The sequence below is a fragment of the Podarcis raffonei genome, chromosome 2, assembly GCF_027172205.1.
Source record: "Podarcis raffonei isolate rPodRaf1 chromosome 2, rPodRaf1.pri, whole genome shotgun sequence".
NCBI classification, from domain to species: domain Eukaryota; kingdom Metazoa; phylum Chordata; class Lepidosauria; order Squamata; family Lacertidae; genus Podarcis; species Podarcis raffonei.
The window spans coordinates 44,882,863-44,900,691 of record NC_070603.1 but is presented as its reverse complement, the minus strand read 5'-3'; the positions used below and the strand labels follow the sequence as shown (position 1 = coordinate 44,900,691).

The window sequence follows — 17,829 nt, the reverse complement described above, 5'->3', positions numbered from 1 at the left end:
TGAGGACTAGACAGTGGATGCTTTTATTGAACTGATGTGGAAATCGCAATATGTGAGCTTGGCGAAGTGCCACAGTCCGACTCTGAATAAAGAAGTGTTTCCAAATCCTTGAAAAGAGCGAAAGGGACCTACTGTCACCACACTCACTTATCTTGGTGTAGGAGTTCGCCACGTTGTTACCTTTGACTCTTTCAGTTAATGCCTGTTCACGGAGAAATTATGCCCCACTGAGTTCGATATGGTTTAAAAGTTTTATATTGCAAGATGGAAAAGGAACTACTCTTCTCCCCCCTGCGCCCCCCACCCCAACGTAGACTTCTAAGAAATACCGGCTAACGGCTTACATTCCCACTGATTCTCATCGCCATTTATTGCAAATCGTTTCTGGGGAACGAAACTATAAACTGCAGATGTTCCCGTATAAGCCGCATATACATCCGGATCACGGAAGAAGTCGTGTTCAAAGGGACGACACATGACCCCTCCCAAATGTGTTTAAAGAACTCCAGCTTTTCTAACTGCGTTTCGGAAGCTGGGCTACGTCTCCTTTTTGACCCTATAGGCGTCCCATCCGCCACAAGTTTTATTGGTCGGAAGAGCGTCAGCTGATCGTCTCCCACAATTTTCAATATGGCGGCGTCGACGTAACCTGTGCTGAGAAGCGTGGAAGTCGGTGCTGGTTGGTTGTGCTTCTTCTGGGAAGGAAATATTCTGGGTTGGAGGATGAGTTAAAGAGGTTGGTGATTGTTAGACTGGAGCAAGCTTCAGATTCTATTATGGAACATGTTTTGTTTCCTTCCGCCCGGAGTGTGAATAAAGCATTTACTTTCTTATTCTCCACAATCTATGCGGTTCGTGATATGCTGGCTTGGCTTTGTTTCCGATTCCTTAGACTAGGAGAAGGATTATAGAAAAGATGGATCTGAAGTGCTGTGTATTTTCTTTCCTTTTTTCCGGTGGTGCTGCAAGCTTCCCAGTTCTGATCAGACGCAGAAACCTACAGCCAGCATTGCGGAGTAAGAGCATAATTATGGTGGTGTGCAAACAGCAGCCAATCGAGAATTCTCAGTTAAGTGTCAAATATTAGAGTTATATAGTTTTGAGAAAATATAATCAAGACCCACTGCTTTAATGCTTACCTTCTTTGTGTTAAAGCCCAGCAATTTTCCTATAGTTTGGATAAAGTGTTTCCTGAAGGTGTTTATTTAATGAACAACTTGAATAGCTAGCCTCCCTAACTCAGCTGCCCCTCCTGCATGTTGGAAGATGTGTTTGGCATCTCATCCATTTTTTCTCATTTGATTGGTGAGCTGATGGGCCTCCCAGTAGTCCTGCACAAGTAAGGTCTGCTGCACTGCCAGGTACCAATTGTCCTTAGGCAGCCGAGACAGGACTGTGAGCCAGCACTGCTCTAGAAGCCACAGAATTAGCCTTATACCAGCAGTACATCACAGCATTTTAACTTAGGTGCATAGGAAGCTGCCTTATATTGAGTCAGAGCCTTAGTTCATCTAGTACATAGTTGTCTATACTAAGTGGCAGTGGCTCTCCAGGATTTCAGGCAGGGTCCTCACCCAGCAGTACCTGGAGATGCTGGGGATTGAATTTGGGACCTTTTGTATGCAAATATATATGCTTTACCACTGAGCTATGGCTGTCCACTTGCAGATAGAGTATAAGTGAGAGGAAGGAGAAGCCAAGCTTGGAAGCAGTTTGCATGCTTTTTCCTGCTATCTCTGCATGTCTTGTTTTCCCCTGCCAGCTGGATTGCCAGTGTAACTAGCTGGGTGGCTGGCTCAGAGAATTCACCAGGAGAGCATGGGGGCAGGTGGAGGTCAAATGGAGAGACCCATCCGTCCTTCACCAGCCCACTCACCTGCATGGAATTCTCTGCATAGAATTCCTAAGTGCCTATTGTTATCAGGTAAGTTGTTAAATTCAAGGCTGATTTTTAAAATCTGATATTTCCTTATCTTTTTTAAAAAAATTAAGGACCTCTTGCTCTTAAAGGCCAGTGAGGACTTTCCTTCCTTTTTGACTAATCACCGCTTGCTACCCATATCTTTGGAAGTGGACAGCTATCATAACATATGTAAGCTGTCACTCCTATACAGAACAGCAGTGCTGATGACTGGAAAATTATGCAATAGAAATAGCTTTTCTTATACTTTCAGAAAATACTCAGGAAGAAGCCTGTACTAATGAAAAGCAAGTGTCTCCTGTGGATTTGGACTCTGGGAGGCACCTTACCTCCTTACAGAAGGGCAGGAACTCTACAGCTTCAAAAGGCCTGGAATATTTCACCTTTAATTGCTCTTAAAGTCAGAAATATTTTTGTGAAAGCCATGGATGGTGATCAGGCACAATGTATGGAAACAGCTGACTCGAATCTGGAGCAAAATGTTGCGCAGTCCCCTATTGTGAGCACTACTGGTGGCAGTGAGGCAGTAAAGAATGGAGGAACCCTGGTCACTGAAGGGAAGGGGAAAATATTTTTTCCAAGTGCCAATGAAGTGTTCTACAACCCTGTTCAGGAGTTTAACAGAGACCTTACGTAAGTAGACATGTGGGGAGAGATTGCTTTCCATTTAACTTTGCAAATGATGGGACTGTTGGAATCTGCTCTTGCATTTTGGAAGAGGCTGCCCCTTTGATTTTGCGAGAATGAGAAGGGGCCTGCAACCACTGGCCGAATTAAACTTAGTTTTTGAGTGTAATGAACAAGAGAGGAACTGTGACATTCTCACGGTCAGTGCTTTTCTTCTAGGAAAAAAATGCTGGTACTGTGTACCCTTGAGTACCCCCAGAAAAAAGCTCTGCTTACAGTTGTGACCCCACTTCATTTTTTTTACTAACTCTTTTTTAAAAAAATAATCTTTATTATTTTTAAGACTTACAAGAAAAGAAAAAAGAAGAAAAAAGGCAAGAGAAAAAGACAAAATAGAGCAGAAAAGAAAAAAAAGAAAAAAAGAGGAAACAATACAATATATAAACAATACATAACACAACCTTAACACACTAAACTAAACAAAACAAAACAACAACAGTTTAAAAACATATACCATACCATTTCATTACTCTATCTTTCATTCCCTTATTTCATCGACCTCCTCTCACCTCCCTTTTTGTATTCCACTTCTGTTACTTGTTTCAGCAATTCCTTTCCATCTTTTTCTATTTTTATCATTATGAATATCTTAACATATTTTTAACCTTATTTTCCATTAATACTAAAGTACTTATTTATACTTAACTCCTTATAACATTTCTGCTAAAGCCATAAAGTTTCATTCCAACAATTTTCTAACACTCATTAATTTTACAATATTTCTATATATAAACTTTAAACTTTCCCAATCTTCTTCCACCATCTCTTCTCCCTGGTCTCGGATTCTGCCAGTCATTTCCGTCCATTCCATATAGTTCATCAACCTGAAGATCTTCTGTCCGAGGCTCTTAAATCTTTTCCAAGTCCCTTCTGCAGTTTTTCTTCATATTCTTTGATGCTGAAGATGCTGAAGAGAAGGTATTGGGGGGGCCCCGACCCAACCATGCCCCCATTCCCTCTTGACAGGCCAGCCAAATCTCCACAGCTAGAACTGAGGTCCATACAATATCTCAAATCATGTTTCAAAGCTCCTCCAAATCCAAAGGCCTCCACGACTCCAATCACCTCCTGACCCAGATTCAGGACCCAAAGGTCAGCAAATCCCTGCATGAAAGAGTCTATCCTACCTTCCTTCTCCAGTCCAAGCAGGGCTCCAATCTTCAAATTCTGACTTTTTCTATATTCATTCATAAAAGGCCTCCACTTATAGTCCTCGATTTGCCTCTGTAAGGCTGGGGCTCCCACTTGTATTACTTTAGGTTCAACAACAACAACTTTCTCCTTCGTCTTCTCCCCAGTTTGTCCTGTCAAAGTAGGTTCCTGTGTCAAGTCCTGAACAATTTCTGTATTGATGATCACTTTTTGTCCCAAATTAATCACTTTTTGTCCCAAGTTCTCAAGTTTAGTAGTCATAACATCCGTCTTCTTGTGGTGCTGTTCCAACGAATAGCTTATCTTACATAATACAGTCACTAAGGCTCCTTCTGTCGACATTCTTAAAATCCAAGGTCAATCTCTGATTCTCACAGTTCTTATCTTGCAGCTGGAAAAACCCCAGCTCCACTCTTGTAACAGTTTCAAAAGTTCCCTCTAGAGGGAAACAGTCTCCACTTGTATCAATCCTTTCAAACACAATTTAAACTATAAAGTTAGTTTCAATTTTCAGTTACTTTTCCTCCTTTTTAAACGCAGAAGGGGACAGTGGAAACAATATATTTCTCTTATTTAGCCATCTGTCAACTTACTTTCTGTTCACAGTCAATGAACTCTCCCAAGACGTCAATCTTACTGGCATCCCGTTTCCAGGTTCAGAGCAGTGGTAATTTGATTTTTCACTCTCTTCTGCAGGCTCGCTAGGTCCAAAATTTCCCCCCTCTTCTCCTGCTTCCAAGGGGGGTTTAATAGTTTTAACCGATGGAGATTTAATCCTTTACAAAAGACTTTCCAAGGCTTTAACTTGCGACGTCTTTGCTTCAATCTATTTACAAAAGAGGAAGGCGGACTTCCTGTTTAAAACCTCCCCGTTTCGATGCCAAATTAATAAATTTAAAGATCCAATTTTCCGTTCTACTCACGGGTAGTTGTTTAAAGTCAAATTGTCCACAGGAAAAAGTCAGCGCTCTCCGGCAACAGCGATGCGGCTTCACTCCGTGAAAGAAGCAGTCAATTCGAAGCACCACACCGCTCACCCCACTTCGCTCCGGATCACCAAAACAGGGTTTCCCCGCGAGTAGGGGAGGCGCAAAAGGTGCCAGCCGAATCCCAGGTTCACAAGCTTCTCCCGCCTGTGATTTCAGTGGGTTTCCGCCTTCGCCGTGGCTGTCAGACCCTGCTTTTCACGGAGCAAATTCCTCCCGATCGGAGGAACTCCGCCATTGCCTGGAGGCGCTAACCCGGAAGTCCCCCCCCCTTTTTTTTAACTAACTCACTGAGGACTGCCCAATCCACCTCCTCAGGTTATTCCTATGGTGAAGGTGGGTTCAGTGGACCTTCATTGTGGAGTGGGGAGGTTGGGAAGCATTTGATTTCCAAAGATGGGTACCTGATTCAGCTACAAGGTCTGCTTTTGCAGAAAGACTTCTCTCTCTCTTCTCTTCCAGCATACTGCCCCAGGGGCCCCTATTCTGCTCTGGAGGGTTGGGGGGAACCCTCAGAAAAGACCTAGGGGGCACATGGGGAGGGAAGAGAGGGGTGAAAAGTCTCATTGGGCAAGTAGAGCTCACTTAGCACTACACTGACTTCACCCCTGCATGTGCTTGGTGCTAAACTCTCCCTCTTCCATTGGGATCTCTTCAGTGGTGCAAGGATATGCACTTTTGTCACCAAAAGGAACCCTATTCTCCAGAAGCTGCAAGGAACCCTGGGGGCAAAAGGATCCTGGAGAGGCCTGCGTTTGTGTCCTGGGTGCTTCTCTCTTTGCTAGAAGGATCTTTGTGTGTGTGAGGATCGAACTTGAAGGCCATGTGCTAGAGGACATGCCTCCTAGTTTTTACCCACTTCAAGACCCTTTTGGTAATGAAGTCAAGTTAATTCCCCTTTGCTGGCAAGAGGGTTGATGAAAGGAAGGGCCAGTCCTTTGACAGAGAAGGGGCAGCCCTATTTTGTTGCCAAAAAGATTTCTGTCAAGTAGCTGATAGTTTCAGGAATCTGGTAGTTGAGAGGTTTTTTTTTTAAAGTAATAATAGTGATGATGCTTGAGTTCAGTGAGCCTTAAAAGCTGATTTATATAACATATTTTCTATGGGATTTGTCTACTGATACTGTAATATAGCTTTCAGTTACAAATAACTACCCACTAGTTTAGGCTGAAAAATATGGAGGGGAAGGCTGTGTTCGCTCATTTAGTGAGTCTGGTTTGAAGTGGAATGGCTTCTTGCAGGGGTGGGGGACCTGTAGCTTTCCAGCTTTCTGAATTGCAGCACCCATCATTCTTGATGGGTGGCGTCATCCATGTCGGCTGGGGCTGATGTGCTCTGGAAAATGAGTGGTTCTGAAGACACACAGAGCCTTTAGTTTTGAAGGGGGTTTTCACAATCAAGTGGTATATAAATTTTATGAAATCTTTTTTTCTAGTATATCTTGGCTACAGAATGACAAAAATCACACCTCTGACACCTCTCTCCCCTCCCACATATAGGTGTGCAGTCCTTACGGAATTTGTACGGCTGCAGCTTTCATCAAAAGGGATTTCAAGTGAGTAGTAATGTTTTCCTCTATTCCAGACAAGGCCCAGAGGGGGAAACCACTGATGTGTAAGAGGCATGCATAATTGTCTTTTTAGGAATGTTGATTTACCTTTCTCTCTCCTTGTTGTTTATCCTGTAGTCTGGACATTGGGGTAATTAGCTCTGTTCATTGGAGGCAGTTTTTGTCTCTCTTCAAAATGAAACGTTTGACTAGGGCACTTCCCCATTCTTTCTCCTGACTGTGACGTAAACAGGAGCAGAAGAGGTATTGAAGAGGTGCTCTGATCTCCCTTGTCCTTGGCTTTCTGCCAAGCACCCAAGGCACTTTACATTTTAAAATATTAAAACAAATAAATGTTATAAAATGTAAAGTTGGCCAGGGGAGAGAGAGGGGAGAACAGTTTGGCTGGAGCAGACCCTGATATTGACTTTGCCTGCTGTTTCCACTCTCTTCTTCCTTCTCCAGTTCTATGTTGTTCCTCTTGCTGTGAGCAGCTGTCCTTTAAGCACCTGTTTAGGCAGGCTTGCATACTGTCAGCGGCTCTGTTGTGAACTAGCCATGCCCCATTTTGAAGCCTTGGGGATTGTTCCTAGAACTACAGAATGTAGATCTGGTTAACACATCACTCTTTAGCCAAGACCCCACTCTGTACTGCAATGAGCAGCTGTGGTCTTGCACAAATTGTGCTAAGAATATCTATGCAAGGTAAATAGAAGATAGAACGCTAGCTTGATTGGCACATTGTAGATCTCTTAGCACCCTGCTAACCTTTCTCTAGCTTCTGGGAAATGGCTGCTTAGCTTCCTGGAAAATATATGCAATCTCTTTGTTCATGCTGTTCAGCATAATGTTGAATGCCATATTACAGTTGTATGAAATGATTTCAGGATTGCGAATCTATGTAAGGAGAATGGCAGGCCCAGACTTCATGTCACTCTGTGTTATTTCCATCTGTTCCAGTTGCAGTCCCTGGAGAGGAGAATGTCTCAAAAGTGATTGTGGATCTCTCGAAAGGGGGAAAAGATGATGACCTGGAGCAGACACCTGGTTGTGATGACCAGCAAGATAATGAGGAGCATGAAGCTGTGAAAGTGGGAGAAGTATGCCAGGTGCTGTGTCCCTGTGTGTATGTACACTTTGGGGGTTTGAGGGTCTTGTGATGGCACCTTATTTTATTGTAGTGCTGAATGTATTGATCCCTTGTTCATCCTTGACCCTCCTTTCTTTTGTCAAAATATATTGATTTTTGTACTAGTTTTATTGTGCTTAGTTATATTTTATCTATTTGATTTGTGTCCTGCCTTTCCTTCAAGGCTATCAAGGTGGCATACAAGTTTGTCCTTTTATTCTCACAACAATCCTCTGAGGTAGATTAGGCTGGAAGATAGAGACTGGATTAAGGTCACCCAGCAAGATTCATGGCCGAGTGGGGGGGAGTGTTGAACTTGGGTCCTACCAGTTTGAATCTGACATGGTAACTGCTACACTGTGCTAGCTGTGTTACAGTTTTGACTGCAAGGTCTCTGTTTGGTGCAGAGGCCTGGCTTACAAGTGGTCACCAAATGCTCCACTAAATACTAACCACCTTGCATTATTCCCTCTCTCCTCCCCAAACTCCAACATTGAGTCTGTGTTTTCGCACACAGTCTCAAGAAATCCAAGATCTGGGGAACAGCTGGAGATTTTGATACACGCTGAGGCATTCACAAGGCTGACCCAGTCTTTCAAGATCTGCTGCAAAAGTCATTTTGTGTCTACTTCACCATGTGCATTGGTCACAAGATGATAAGGCATATGAGGAAAATTTTGTTCTACATCTCCATCAGTTGTGGCAAGGGGATACCATTTGAAGTCAGTTGTTATGTTCATTTTTAGCAAGGCACCTGTGGAGCTCAGTTGCTTTGGGGCCTCCCGCCATCTCTCTTTTCTATATCTGTCTTCCTGTCTCTTTGCAGGAGGGAGTGCGAGTGCTGGAGGCCTTGGCTGCTTCTGGGTTACGCTCCATCCGGTTTGCAAAGGAGGTTCCTGGCCTTCAGAGAGTGGTGGCGAATGACTTATCTGCCAAGGCTGTTGAGCTAATAACCAAAAACATCCAGCTCAATGATGTCGGACACCTGGTGACTCCAAGCTTGTCAGATGCCCGGTGAGTAAAGGTTTTCCATTTAGAAGAGAGATAAGAGACCCATGACACCCTGATTGTGGTTGGACTCCAGCTCCTTTCAGCCTCAGCCAGCATGGCCAATGGTTAGGGATCATGGGAGTTGTAGTCCAGCAGCATCTGGGTGGCCACAGATTCCCCACCTGTGATTCAGGGCCTGGGAGCTAGACTCCTTCTCCTTTTTCCATAGTAAGAACTGGGCCACTGTTGTCTTTTTGTTTCTTTTTGTATGTGGAGTGTGGTGCTTCTAAACAGGTCTTTCTCCCACACTCACAGGATGCTGATGTATCAGAGCAAGGCAGACAGAGACCTCTTTGATGTCATTGATCTGGACCCATATGGCAGCCCTTCGATGTTTCTGGATGCTGCGGTTCAGAGCGTGAGTGACGGAGGTGAGCTCATAACTTCTATCAGCTCCACTTTTGTGAGTGATGGTGAAAATCAGGGTGTTTGGACCACTCTTCTTCTGCAGTGGTTTTTGGTTTAGGAGACACCAACCTTTTTTTGCCTACTTAGCTTTTCTGTCAGCCCTTATAAACAGTTTTTTTGGAAGGGGTGTTTCAAAACAAAATCTGGGTATAAATGTAAAATACGGACCATAACCTCACGTTGACTCATGACGGAAAAGCTAGGACTTTGTCAGAGACATACTTTTAGCATATTATATGGCAGTCTAGCTATGCAAGTTCCTAAAGCTCTCTGAGGATTGGAAGACTCCTGTAAAAGTGAAATTGTTCCTGCTGTGCAAGCTACAGAACTCTTTCTGTATGCCTTCCCTGCCTCACTGAGACAGGAGAGTGTTGTTTTTCCCTATGCACAGATAGAAACTGAAGCCAGCATATGTAATGGTTTGGCTATGGGCTTTGTGGCAGAGCAGCAGTCCAAACTGAGGTCATGGCACCATATGCTTTGACTCTACAGTTGTTGCTTGATGCCCTTTTAGGTGTGTTTTTTTGGGGAAAGATTGTGTTGTATCTCCTGACCCTTCCCTTCCCTTTGGGGACACTGTTGCAGGCCTGCTGTGTGTCACATGCACCGACATGGCCGTAATGGCTGGGAACTCCGGGGAGACCTGCTACAGCAAATATGGGTCCATGTCTATCAAGGGCAAGTTCTGCCATGAGATGGTGAGTGGAATGAGCTGCCAGGAACTCCAGACTACAAGCCCATGTCCCATCGCTATATCTGTCCAGCCTTTGGCCCGCCTATTGCCTTCCTCAAGAGGAAATGAATGCTTTCAAGTTGGCGGTTCTGCAAGGTCAAGTGGTATCTACCGGCAGTGCCATTCAGGCATCCACAACTACTGCAGTTCCATTCCCTCTTTCTCGCAGCTTGGCTGCCTGCTGCTGTGCTGGAGGACACACTCCCAAGGCCAACCTCAAGATAACAGAGTGACTCTTACATTCTTATGGGGCTGACACATGAAGAGTTGAAGTTCCCATGTATCACAGTAATGTTAACTGTCGAAAATCAAAACGTAACAATGGCTCTCACTCTAGTTTCCTCCTACCTTCCTTCAGGCCCTGCGGATTATCCTGCACAGCATTGATCTGCGGGCCAACTGCTACCAGCGCTACATTGTCCCACTCCTGTCAGTCAGTGCGGATTTCTACATTCGTGTTTTCGTCCGGGTCTTTACTGGGCAAGCCAAGGTTAAAGCGTCTGCCAGGTGAGCCACCCCCAAACTTGAATTTCAGTCCTTGGGTAGTGCCCCATTTGTGCTTACAACCATTTTAGTAGCATCCAGTGTGGTGTAGTGGTTAAGAGCGGTGGACTCGTAATCTGGTGAACTGGGTTCGCTTCCCCGCTCCTCCACACGCAGCTGCTGGGTGCCCTTGGATTAGTCACACTTCTCTGAAGTCTCTCAGCCTCACTCACTTCACACAGTGTATGTTGTGGGGGAGGAAGGGAAAGGAGAAGGTTAGCCGCTTTGAGACTCCTTAGGAGGGAGTGAAAGGTGGGATATCAAGTCCAAACTACTACTACTACTACTACTACTACTACTACTACTACTACTACTACTACTACTACTTCTTCTTCTTCTTCTTCTTCTTCTTCTTCTTCTTCTTCTTCTTCTATGTGATCACTGATATGCAGGTCCTTTGGGACACAGAAGAAGGCAGAATGTGGGGCAGGGCAAGGCGTGTGGGGACTGTGAGTGGCACCGCTGTGCAAAATGGTCACCACTTGTGTGTGTGGGGGGGGGGCTGTCCATGGTGCTCCCAGTTAGCTGAGATAACAGGGAGCTTATCCACTGCAACCAGTACTTATTGAGGCCCATCCCTGGGCTTTTCTTTCCCTGCCTCTTATTTATAGCCAAGCCTGCTACATGTTAATAATTCTCTTTCTTTCGGCAGCAAACAGGCCTTTGTCTATAACTGTGTGGGCTGTGGCTCCTTTCATATGCAGAGACTTGGCAAAGTGGCTCACAATGGAAACAAGTAAGAGAGCTGGGGAGATGTTTTTTTACAGAACAATCAAACAGCATTTCCCCTTTTCCTTCTACCTAAGCCAGTCAGGTGGGCAGATTCCAGGAACACTTGCGCTGCCAGATGTTCTTATGTTGACCAGGGTGGGGAACTCATTTCCCGGGTGGCTCTCTTAATGAGGCATCCTCTTTCGGTGGGAGTTAATTGCAACATTTCCTTTATTCTCAGCTTTTGGCCTCAAATTTTAAAAACCAAAGTTTTGTGTGCAGTCATACACAATAGGTTTGTGGGAGTCAGAAGCAGGGGGACGTATTGTTTCTGTGAGGAGAGGAGGGTGTGCTCAGGCGCACGTTTCTATTAGAGTGGAAATCATGCTAGCTCATTTTTGGATGCTTCCTATCGGTGTAATACAACTATTGGCAAACGGATCTTGGGGAAGTGAAGATCAATGTTTGAACCCCTCTGTGCCTGCATCTTCTGCCTGATGCCAGAGATAATGGACACAGTTCTGAGCTACCAATCAAAGGAGGCATACTGACAGTCTGTCTGATGGATGCTTAAATGATATTTGTTCCCTGTATCAGGAAGTCTTTAATGTTTCATTATGTTTTAATATGTGCTGGAAGCTGCCCAGAATAGCTGGGGAATCCCAGCCAGATGAGTGGGGTATAAATAAAATATTAATAAAGAGAGAGAGAGAAACTTGGTCACCTAACAAGCAGTAGTTAATAAAAAATAACAAAGGAACAGGGAAAGAAAAAGTATCAGCCCCTTCTACCCCAATGAGGCTCTTAAATACTGCTTTTGCTCTCTCTGACCAAACAACAGCGTCAACTACAAGGCTGCCTGTGGGCCTCCTGTGGGACCATCCTGTGAGTATTGTCAGCAGCGCCACCAGGTGAGCCCAGCTGATCTCTACACTTCATAATATGCCCCTGGCCAGAAGAGCTCAAGTTAACCCTTGCTTCTCTCCTCCTCCTCCTCCTCCCACAGCTGGGTGGCCCTCTGTGGGCAGAGCCCCTGCACAATGCGGATTTTGTCCAGCGAGTCCTGTCAGCAGTTGGGAGCAACCCAGCACGCTTCCGAACAAGCCAGCGGATTCAGGGCATCCTGAGCATGGTGATGGAGGTGAGGAAGACTATGCAGAAGATGAAGGCGATTGCCATACTGCCTTTAGACCACCCCCATGAGCTGCAGCTTTTTGCCAAGGTGCAACAAAGGATGTTGCGTAGTGGACCACTGAGTTTTGCAAACTCTCAGTGTGAATGAACAAATGAATACAGTATTGTGTGGCAATTGGTTTGATATAGAAGTTCAAAGGGAAGGGTATGTTTTGTGCTTGGCACCCTTTTCATATAGGGCAGTAGTTTTCAAACTTTGTTCCAGGGCACCTTGGGGTTCCTTGGAAGCCCATCTAGTGAGAATATTAGCAGTGGTAGACTGAAGAAAAAAGAGATAAGAAGGGAGGGACGCCAATAGGGAAAGGGAAAACAATGGTAGATAAGCAAAAACTTGTATACCGTAGTTGGTCTTCTTCTGCAATCCACAGCCACAATGGAATACCAGTGTCTGGCAATGTTCTGGCAAATGCTCTCACCTTGTGTTTAGCAAGGGGAGTCCCTGCAAAAAAGTTTGCTCTAGAACAGGGGTGGGGAACCTGTGGTCCTCTGAATGTTGTTGGAAAGTCCAACTCCCATTGCGTCTCATAGTAGCTGGAGCAGCAGCACCCAGAGGGCTGCAGGTTCTGCACCTCTGCCGTAGAGCAGGCCTCTGTTCTCACAACCTGCAGTAGACCTGAGGCAGATGAATCGCCGTGGAAAGGAATCTCTGCAGGGAGAAGAATCACCCAGTGTACTCCGGTCTATTGACAATCTAGAAATGGGGTGGAGAAATAAACAAAGATTTAAAAAGCCACCACTGCAAGATCTTTGTTTGAAATACTCTATATAAGATAAACTGGTGCTGTCGTCTTCATGGCAACAGTAGGGCAAACACCTGGTTTTAACTAGTATTGTTTTCTCTCTGTGTGATAGGAGCTCAGTGATGTCCCTCTCTACTACACCCTTGACCATCTCAGCAAAACCGTCCGTTGCAGCAGCCCTTCCCTGCTACAGTTTAGGTAAGATTGGGGTTTGTGCTGCAAGAACCTATCCTAAAGTGGGGGAAAGCAAACAAAGAGCGGTTGTAGTTTGTGTGGGTTGGAGTGGGCAGGGGCTCATTTAGTTGGTGGCAGAGTCAGGCTTTGAAAGCCTTTATAGAGCTACACTGGAGCATTGTGCCTTCCTTTGTTTTCTGGCTTCCCTACTCAGCAATCTTGTCTGGCTTAGGCCTTAAGGGTCCTGCCGTGGGACTCTTGTGTTTTCTTGTAGTAGGGGTTGCTGATCTGTGGCCTTCAAGGTGTTGCTGGACTGCAGCTCCCACCACCCTTGCCTATGGACCAGAGTTACTGGGCCTGATGGGCATTAGAGTCTGGAAAAAAATTGGAGAGCCGCAGGGTCCTCACTCCTGTCCTATAGATGACTTTGTGACTCTCTGGGTCTCTAGTTCAGAGCTGAGTAGGCCGGTTGTGTTATGCTAGGTTGCTGCTGGAACTTTGCTGTTATGCAGGAAGCCACAGGTCCTGTTGCCCAAAGTGATAGGCTGTCGAAAAGTCCCCCCCCCTTTTCTTTTTATAATAAATTTTATTCAATTTTAAACACCTAAGCACATTAACTTAAAATTCAGTATATATTTCTCTTAAAAAATAAACAAGGTGACTTCCCATCCTTACCTCTGTGGTGTGTTTATTCCTACCCATATTCTGCTGCATTATATGTTAAACTATTTCTAAAACATATTTCCTCTATTACAATTTTTGTCATTTTCCACCCACTGCTCCTAATTCAAATCTTGCCTGCAGTTTCATTTGGCTATAGTTCTTTTTCAGATATTCCAAAAAGGATTTCCATTCTTCAGTAAAAAGCTCATCACTTTGTTCTCTCACTCTTGCTGTCAGTTTTGACAATTCTGCACAGTCCATTAGTTTTGTAATCCATTCTTCTTTGGTTGGGACTTTTTCTTCCTTCCAATTCTGCACACATAGGATTCTCGCAGCTGTTGTTCCATACATAGTTTAATAATATTCTTTGGGACATTTGTCCCCCATATCCCTAGAAAAAAAGCCTCTTTTTTGGGGGAATTACCAATTTTAACATCATCTTCATTTCATTATATAGCATTTCCTAAAATCCCTTAGTTTTTTTCACATGTCTGCCACATATGAAAACTTTCCCTTTTCTAAGCAGGATGGATTGCTCATGCTATAGGTTTTCTGGATCCAAGACAATGTTGCTTCTAGGCTGGGGTCTGGCAGTTTGAGGGTGGTCATCTTCAAATTGTTGCATTGTTTGGAAAGAATGACACTTCACAGAGTAGCTGGGACGAACAAGTTGACAGACTACAGTGCTCCGACATCAACAAGCAACAAATGTTTAGGGGTGTGCAATGAAATGGTCTGAATCTGACCAAAATTGGAATCCCGTGTTCTAATAATGAGGTAACAAGTAATGTTGGCTATAGTTTGAAATACAGAATTGACTCAAACAGTGAGAAACCCTCCACTGTTTCTACCAAAGTTCTTCCCCTTCGGAAATTAGGGATTTCTGTGCAAATCTTCCCTGGGTTTCCTTTCCAGGTCAGCTCTCCTCCATGCTGGTTACCGGGTGTCACTGTCCCATGCCTGCAAAAACGCCATCAAGACAGATGCGCCACCATCTGTGCTCTGGGACATCATGCGCTGCTGGGTGAGCAAAGTCTTAACCTCTGCATAAAGGAGCTTTTCTTTCTGGATCTCTTACTGTAGGCACCTCCAGAACAGCTATTTGTTCCCCGTTCTCAGGCTCCAGCCTGTGGCACTATTGCTTTTTGTTTGCAGTGATGGGGCATGCTCCTGCCACCTTGTACCACTGGCCGCTGTTTCTGTATGTATACTTCGCTCTTTGGGTCTGGTTTGATAAAGAGCGATTAAAACACAGTCCTGAGTTGTTTGTAAAGGACAGATTCCTAGCTATCCTTCACCTGAAGTTTGTTTCTTCATTTGCTTTCCCCTTTTCACCTCTTGAGATTAAACCCACTTCTTGTTCTATTCCTCCTGCCTATCTCCCAACTTTAGGAGAAACTCAATCCTGTGAAAAGAGAGCGCCTTTCCGAGAGCAGCCCAGCTGCCCACATCCTTTCTGTAGAACCCAAGTAGGTATTGGGGGTGTACTGCCAGACTGGGTGCTGGATGGGCAAATATGGACCTTAGGCCAAGTCAGAAACGGCTCATTGGCAGGAAACTCTGGGAATCAGGAGGGCATGTATCTATAGGCTGTTGTTGTGGGGCAGGGTGGGAGGGACAGACAGCTGCGGGTTAAGATAGATAGCAAAATAAGCTCTAAGGGGTGTGTGGGTGTGGGTGTGTGTGTCTGTGTTCAAATGCTCAAGAGAGTTTCATCTAGAAGTTGTCCCATTCTGACCAAGAGAAGGTAGCGATCCCACTTTGTGAAAGGGTTTGGTTCCAGGTTGGAACTGTCTGGCTTCCTTCCTTGCTGACACTCTTAAACTCCACAGGCTGCAGGCATCCTTCACTGTCCGGGCAGATGCTAATCCTAGCTCACGGAAGCAAGGCCTCAAACGGTTTCAGCTAAATCCAGAGCCTTTTTGGGGCCCAAAAGCAAGAGCCAAAGCTGGGTAAGATTTAACATGGAACCTGGGTGTGCTGGGAGCAAGCTAGGATACAGTTTATGTAACCTGGGATGGGGAAATCAAGGTCCTGGGCTGGGGGTGGGGCATTAGAACAAAGACAGGCCCGGGACTCATTCCTGTTGGTTAAAAACGGTACCAGAATGCATTACTTTTAAGGATGTCATGGAAAAGCTGACAAGGAGAACTATGGCACCGGTATCTTCTGGTATTACCTTTCCCCATTCCCCAGCCCCCCCAACTTTCTGGGAAGTAGAGGAAGATGTATCTACCTCATTTGGGCTACTCCTTCTGGTCTTTGGCCCAGGTTTCTGCCCTGACCATCCTGGCTAGGGCAGTAGTGATGGGGACACTGAAACAAAAGCATCAGCCTCCTTGGCTCTGTTCTGACACATCTGCTGGGGGCAGGGGTGGGATCTCTTCCTCCTTGCAGGAAAAGAGAAAGCTACACCAGAACAAGAGGAAAGAATGTGCAGAACAGAGTGATGGGGCCCACCTGAAGAACTTTCCCTGCAAACGGTTCCGGCAAGTGAGTAGTCACAGCTACTGTTCTGTTGGCTTAGAACCGAGATGTTGGGTTGGTATGTAAAAGAAACTGGGTAGCTTTTGGGGGGAATCTGAGTGTTGATGACAGCAGGGAATAGCTGTGCTTAAAAGTGCAGAGGAGAAGGGACATGGTTCTCTGCTCTCTGCCCTGTTCCATCTCTCTTTTGCTTTTTTACTGTCTAAGCACATGGCCTGTGCAGCTAAAGTTCTTTAAGCTGCACCCGTGGCAAATGGAGGAAATGGTATCTGAGGTCATTATGCACAACCTGTATCGATTGGTCTCATTTAGGGGAGTCAGCTGGAGAATACAGTTCTCAGTAATCATTTTAAGCCCAGCTACAATTGCCCTGTCCCTAAACACCATTCTATGTTTGGTATGAGGATGACCAATGAAAAGCAGATTTTTTTTGAAAAAAAGATACTGTTTTTAACCAGGCTTACATAACTTGTGACCCACCAACCCAGGCACAGCTTACCTGGTGCTTCACAGCTGCTCTGTTTTTACAGACCTAGGCAGGCAGCAAAACCAGGAGGTTCCTTAAACCTGGGTTACCCTATTTGGCTGGCTGGGTCCTTAGTTGTATGTAAGTCTGTTTTAATTTTACCTGCAATATTTCAAACACTTGCAGATGGCAAGTGGGCTGTTTAGAGGAACCTTGAAAATTTGGTATGTTTGGCTTTTATACAGAACAGAATGGTGAAGGCAACTAGAGGTGTAGCAAAGGGTTCTGTTCCCAGATCAGCTACAGCCTCCTTAGGCCAAGCTGCCAATTTCTCTTTTGCCTAAGGCAGGGGTCAGCAAATTTTTCAGCAGGGGGCCGGTCCACTGTCCCTCAGACCTTGTGGGAGGCTGGACTATATTTGGGGGGGGGGAGAACAAACTCCTATGCCCCACAAATAACCCAGAGATGCATTTTAAATAAAAGCACACATTCTACTCATGTAAAAACACATTGATTCCCGGAGCGCCCGAAGGCTGGATTTAGAAGGTGATTGGGCCGGATCCAGCCCCCGGGCCTTAGTTTGCCTAAGGGCCAGCTGCTTCAGCCACAGGGCTGCATGCAAGGACTTGAATGGTTTAGTGATGTTTCGCGTTGCTTTTCCCTTACAGGGCAACTGTTCACTGGGGGACAAGTGCTGCTACTCCCATGAGACAGAAGGAAAGACAGCAGAAAACAACCCAGCACCATCTTGATGAGAAACAGTCTTTGGTATCTGCTCCCTTTTGTTTTATATATTTGTGCTAAATGGAGAGCCTTTATTTTCAAATGACTGTCCATTTATAATGTGCCTGCCATTAAACAATGGTGTTAGCTTTTGATGGTTCTTGGTTTGCTAGATGTTTTCTACCTGATCATGTTCAAACTGCTCTCTAGTAGATTAGCTGCCTGCCCTGTGAGCCTACTGAACTGTCAGGCTCTTCAAGTACTGTTGCGGGGTGGGGTGCGGGGAGATGACCCTATTACATCCCCAAAATGATATTTTAAGAACATCCTCATGCACTGCTTCACTGTTGATGTTTGTCCATTCTAAATAGTGGAAGGTCAAGTCTGAGAATCTAGTGAATAGACAGTAGCAGTATTAAGAAACCCTGTTGCTTCCTCACAGTTACACTGTTTAGCACCACAGGCTCCAGCCCAATGGCATGTGCAATAATGAGTCAGGGTAAAGCCAAATCC

The 17,829-nt window shown here is 45.1% G+C and overlaps 1 protein-coding gene across 6 annotated transcripts; it reads left to right on the top strand.

Moving 5' to 3' along the window:
- Positions 1-592: 592 nt before the first annotated feature.
- TRMT1 (tRNA methyltransferase 1) lies at positions 593-17,469 on the top strand. 6 transcript variants are annotated; one of them, XM_053376402.1, is made up of 18 exons: positions 593-736; positions 970-1,016; positions 2,175-2,554; positions 6,246-6,301; positions 7,256-7,404; positions 8,251-8,438; positions 8,730-8,845; positions 9,468-9,580; positions 9,974-10,122; positions 10,811-10,894; positions 11,711-11,780; positions 11,876-12,010; positions 12,916-13,001; positions 14,556-14,664; positions 15,033-15,109; positions 15,473-15,592; positions 16,013-16,133; positions 17,262-17,469. In XM_053376402.1, the coding sequence occupies exons 3-18, from the start codon at positions 2,202-2,204 to the stop codon at positions 17,343-17,345; spliced, it is 2,010 nt and encodes a 669-aa protein (XP_053232377.1). In that variant the 5' UTR covers positions 593-736; positions 970-1,016; positions 2,175-2,201; the 3' UTR covers positions 17,346-17,469. The 6 variants fall into 6 exon arrangements, with proteins under 6 accessions (XP_053232377.1, XP_053232376.1, XP_053232375.1 ...); XM_053376401.1 differs by having other exon boundaries at positions 893-1,016; XM_053376400.1 differs by having other exon boundaries at positions 594-736; positions 970-1,068.
- Positions 17,470-17,829: the final 360 nt, after the last annotated feature.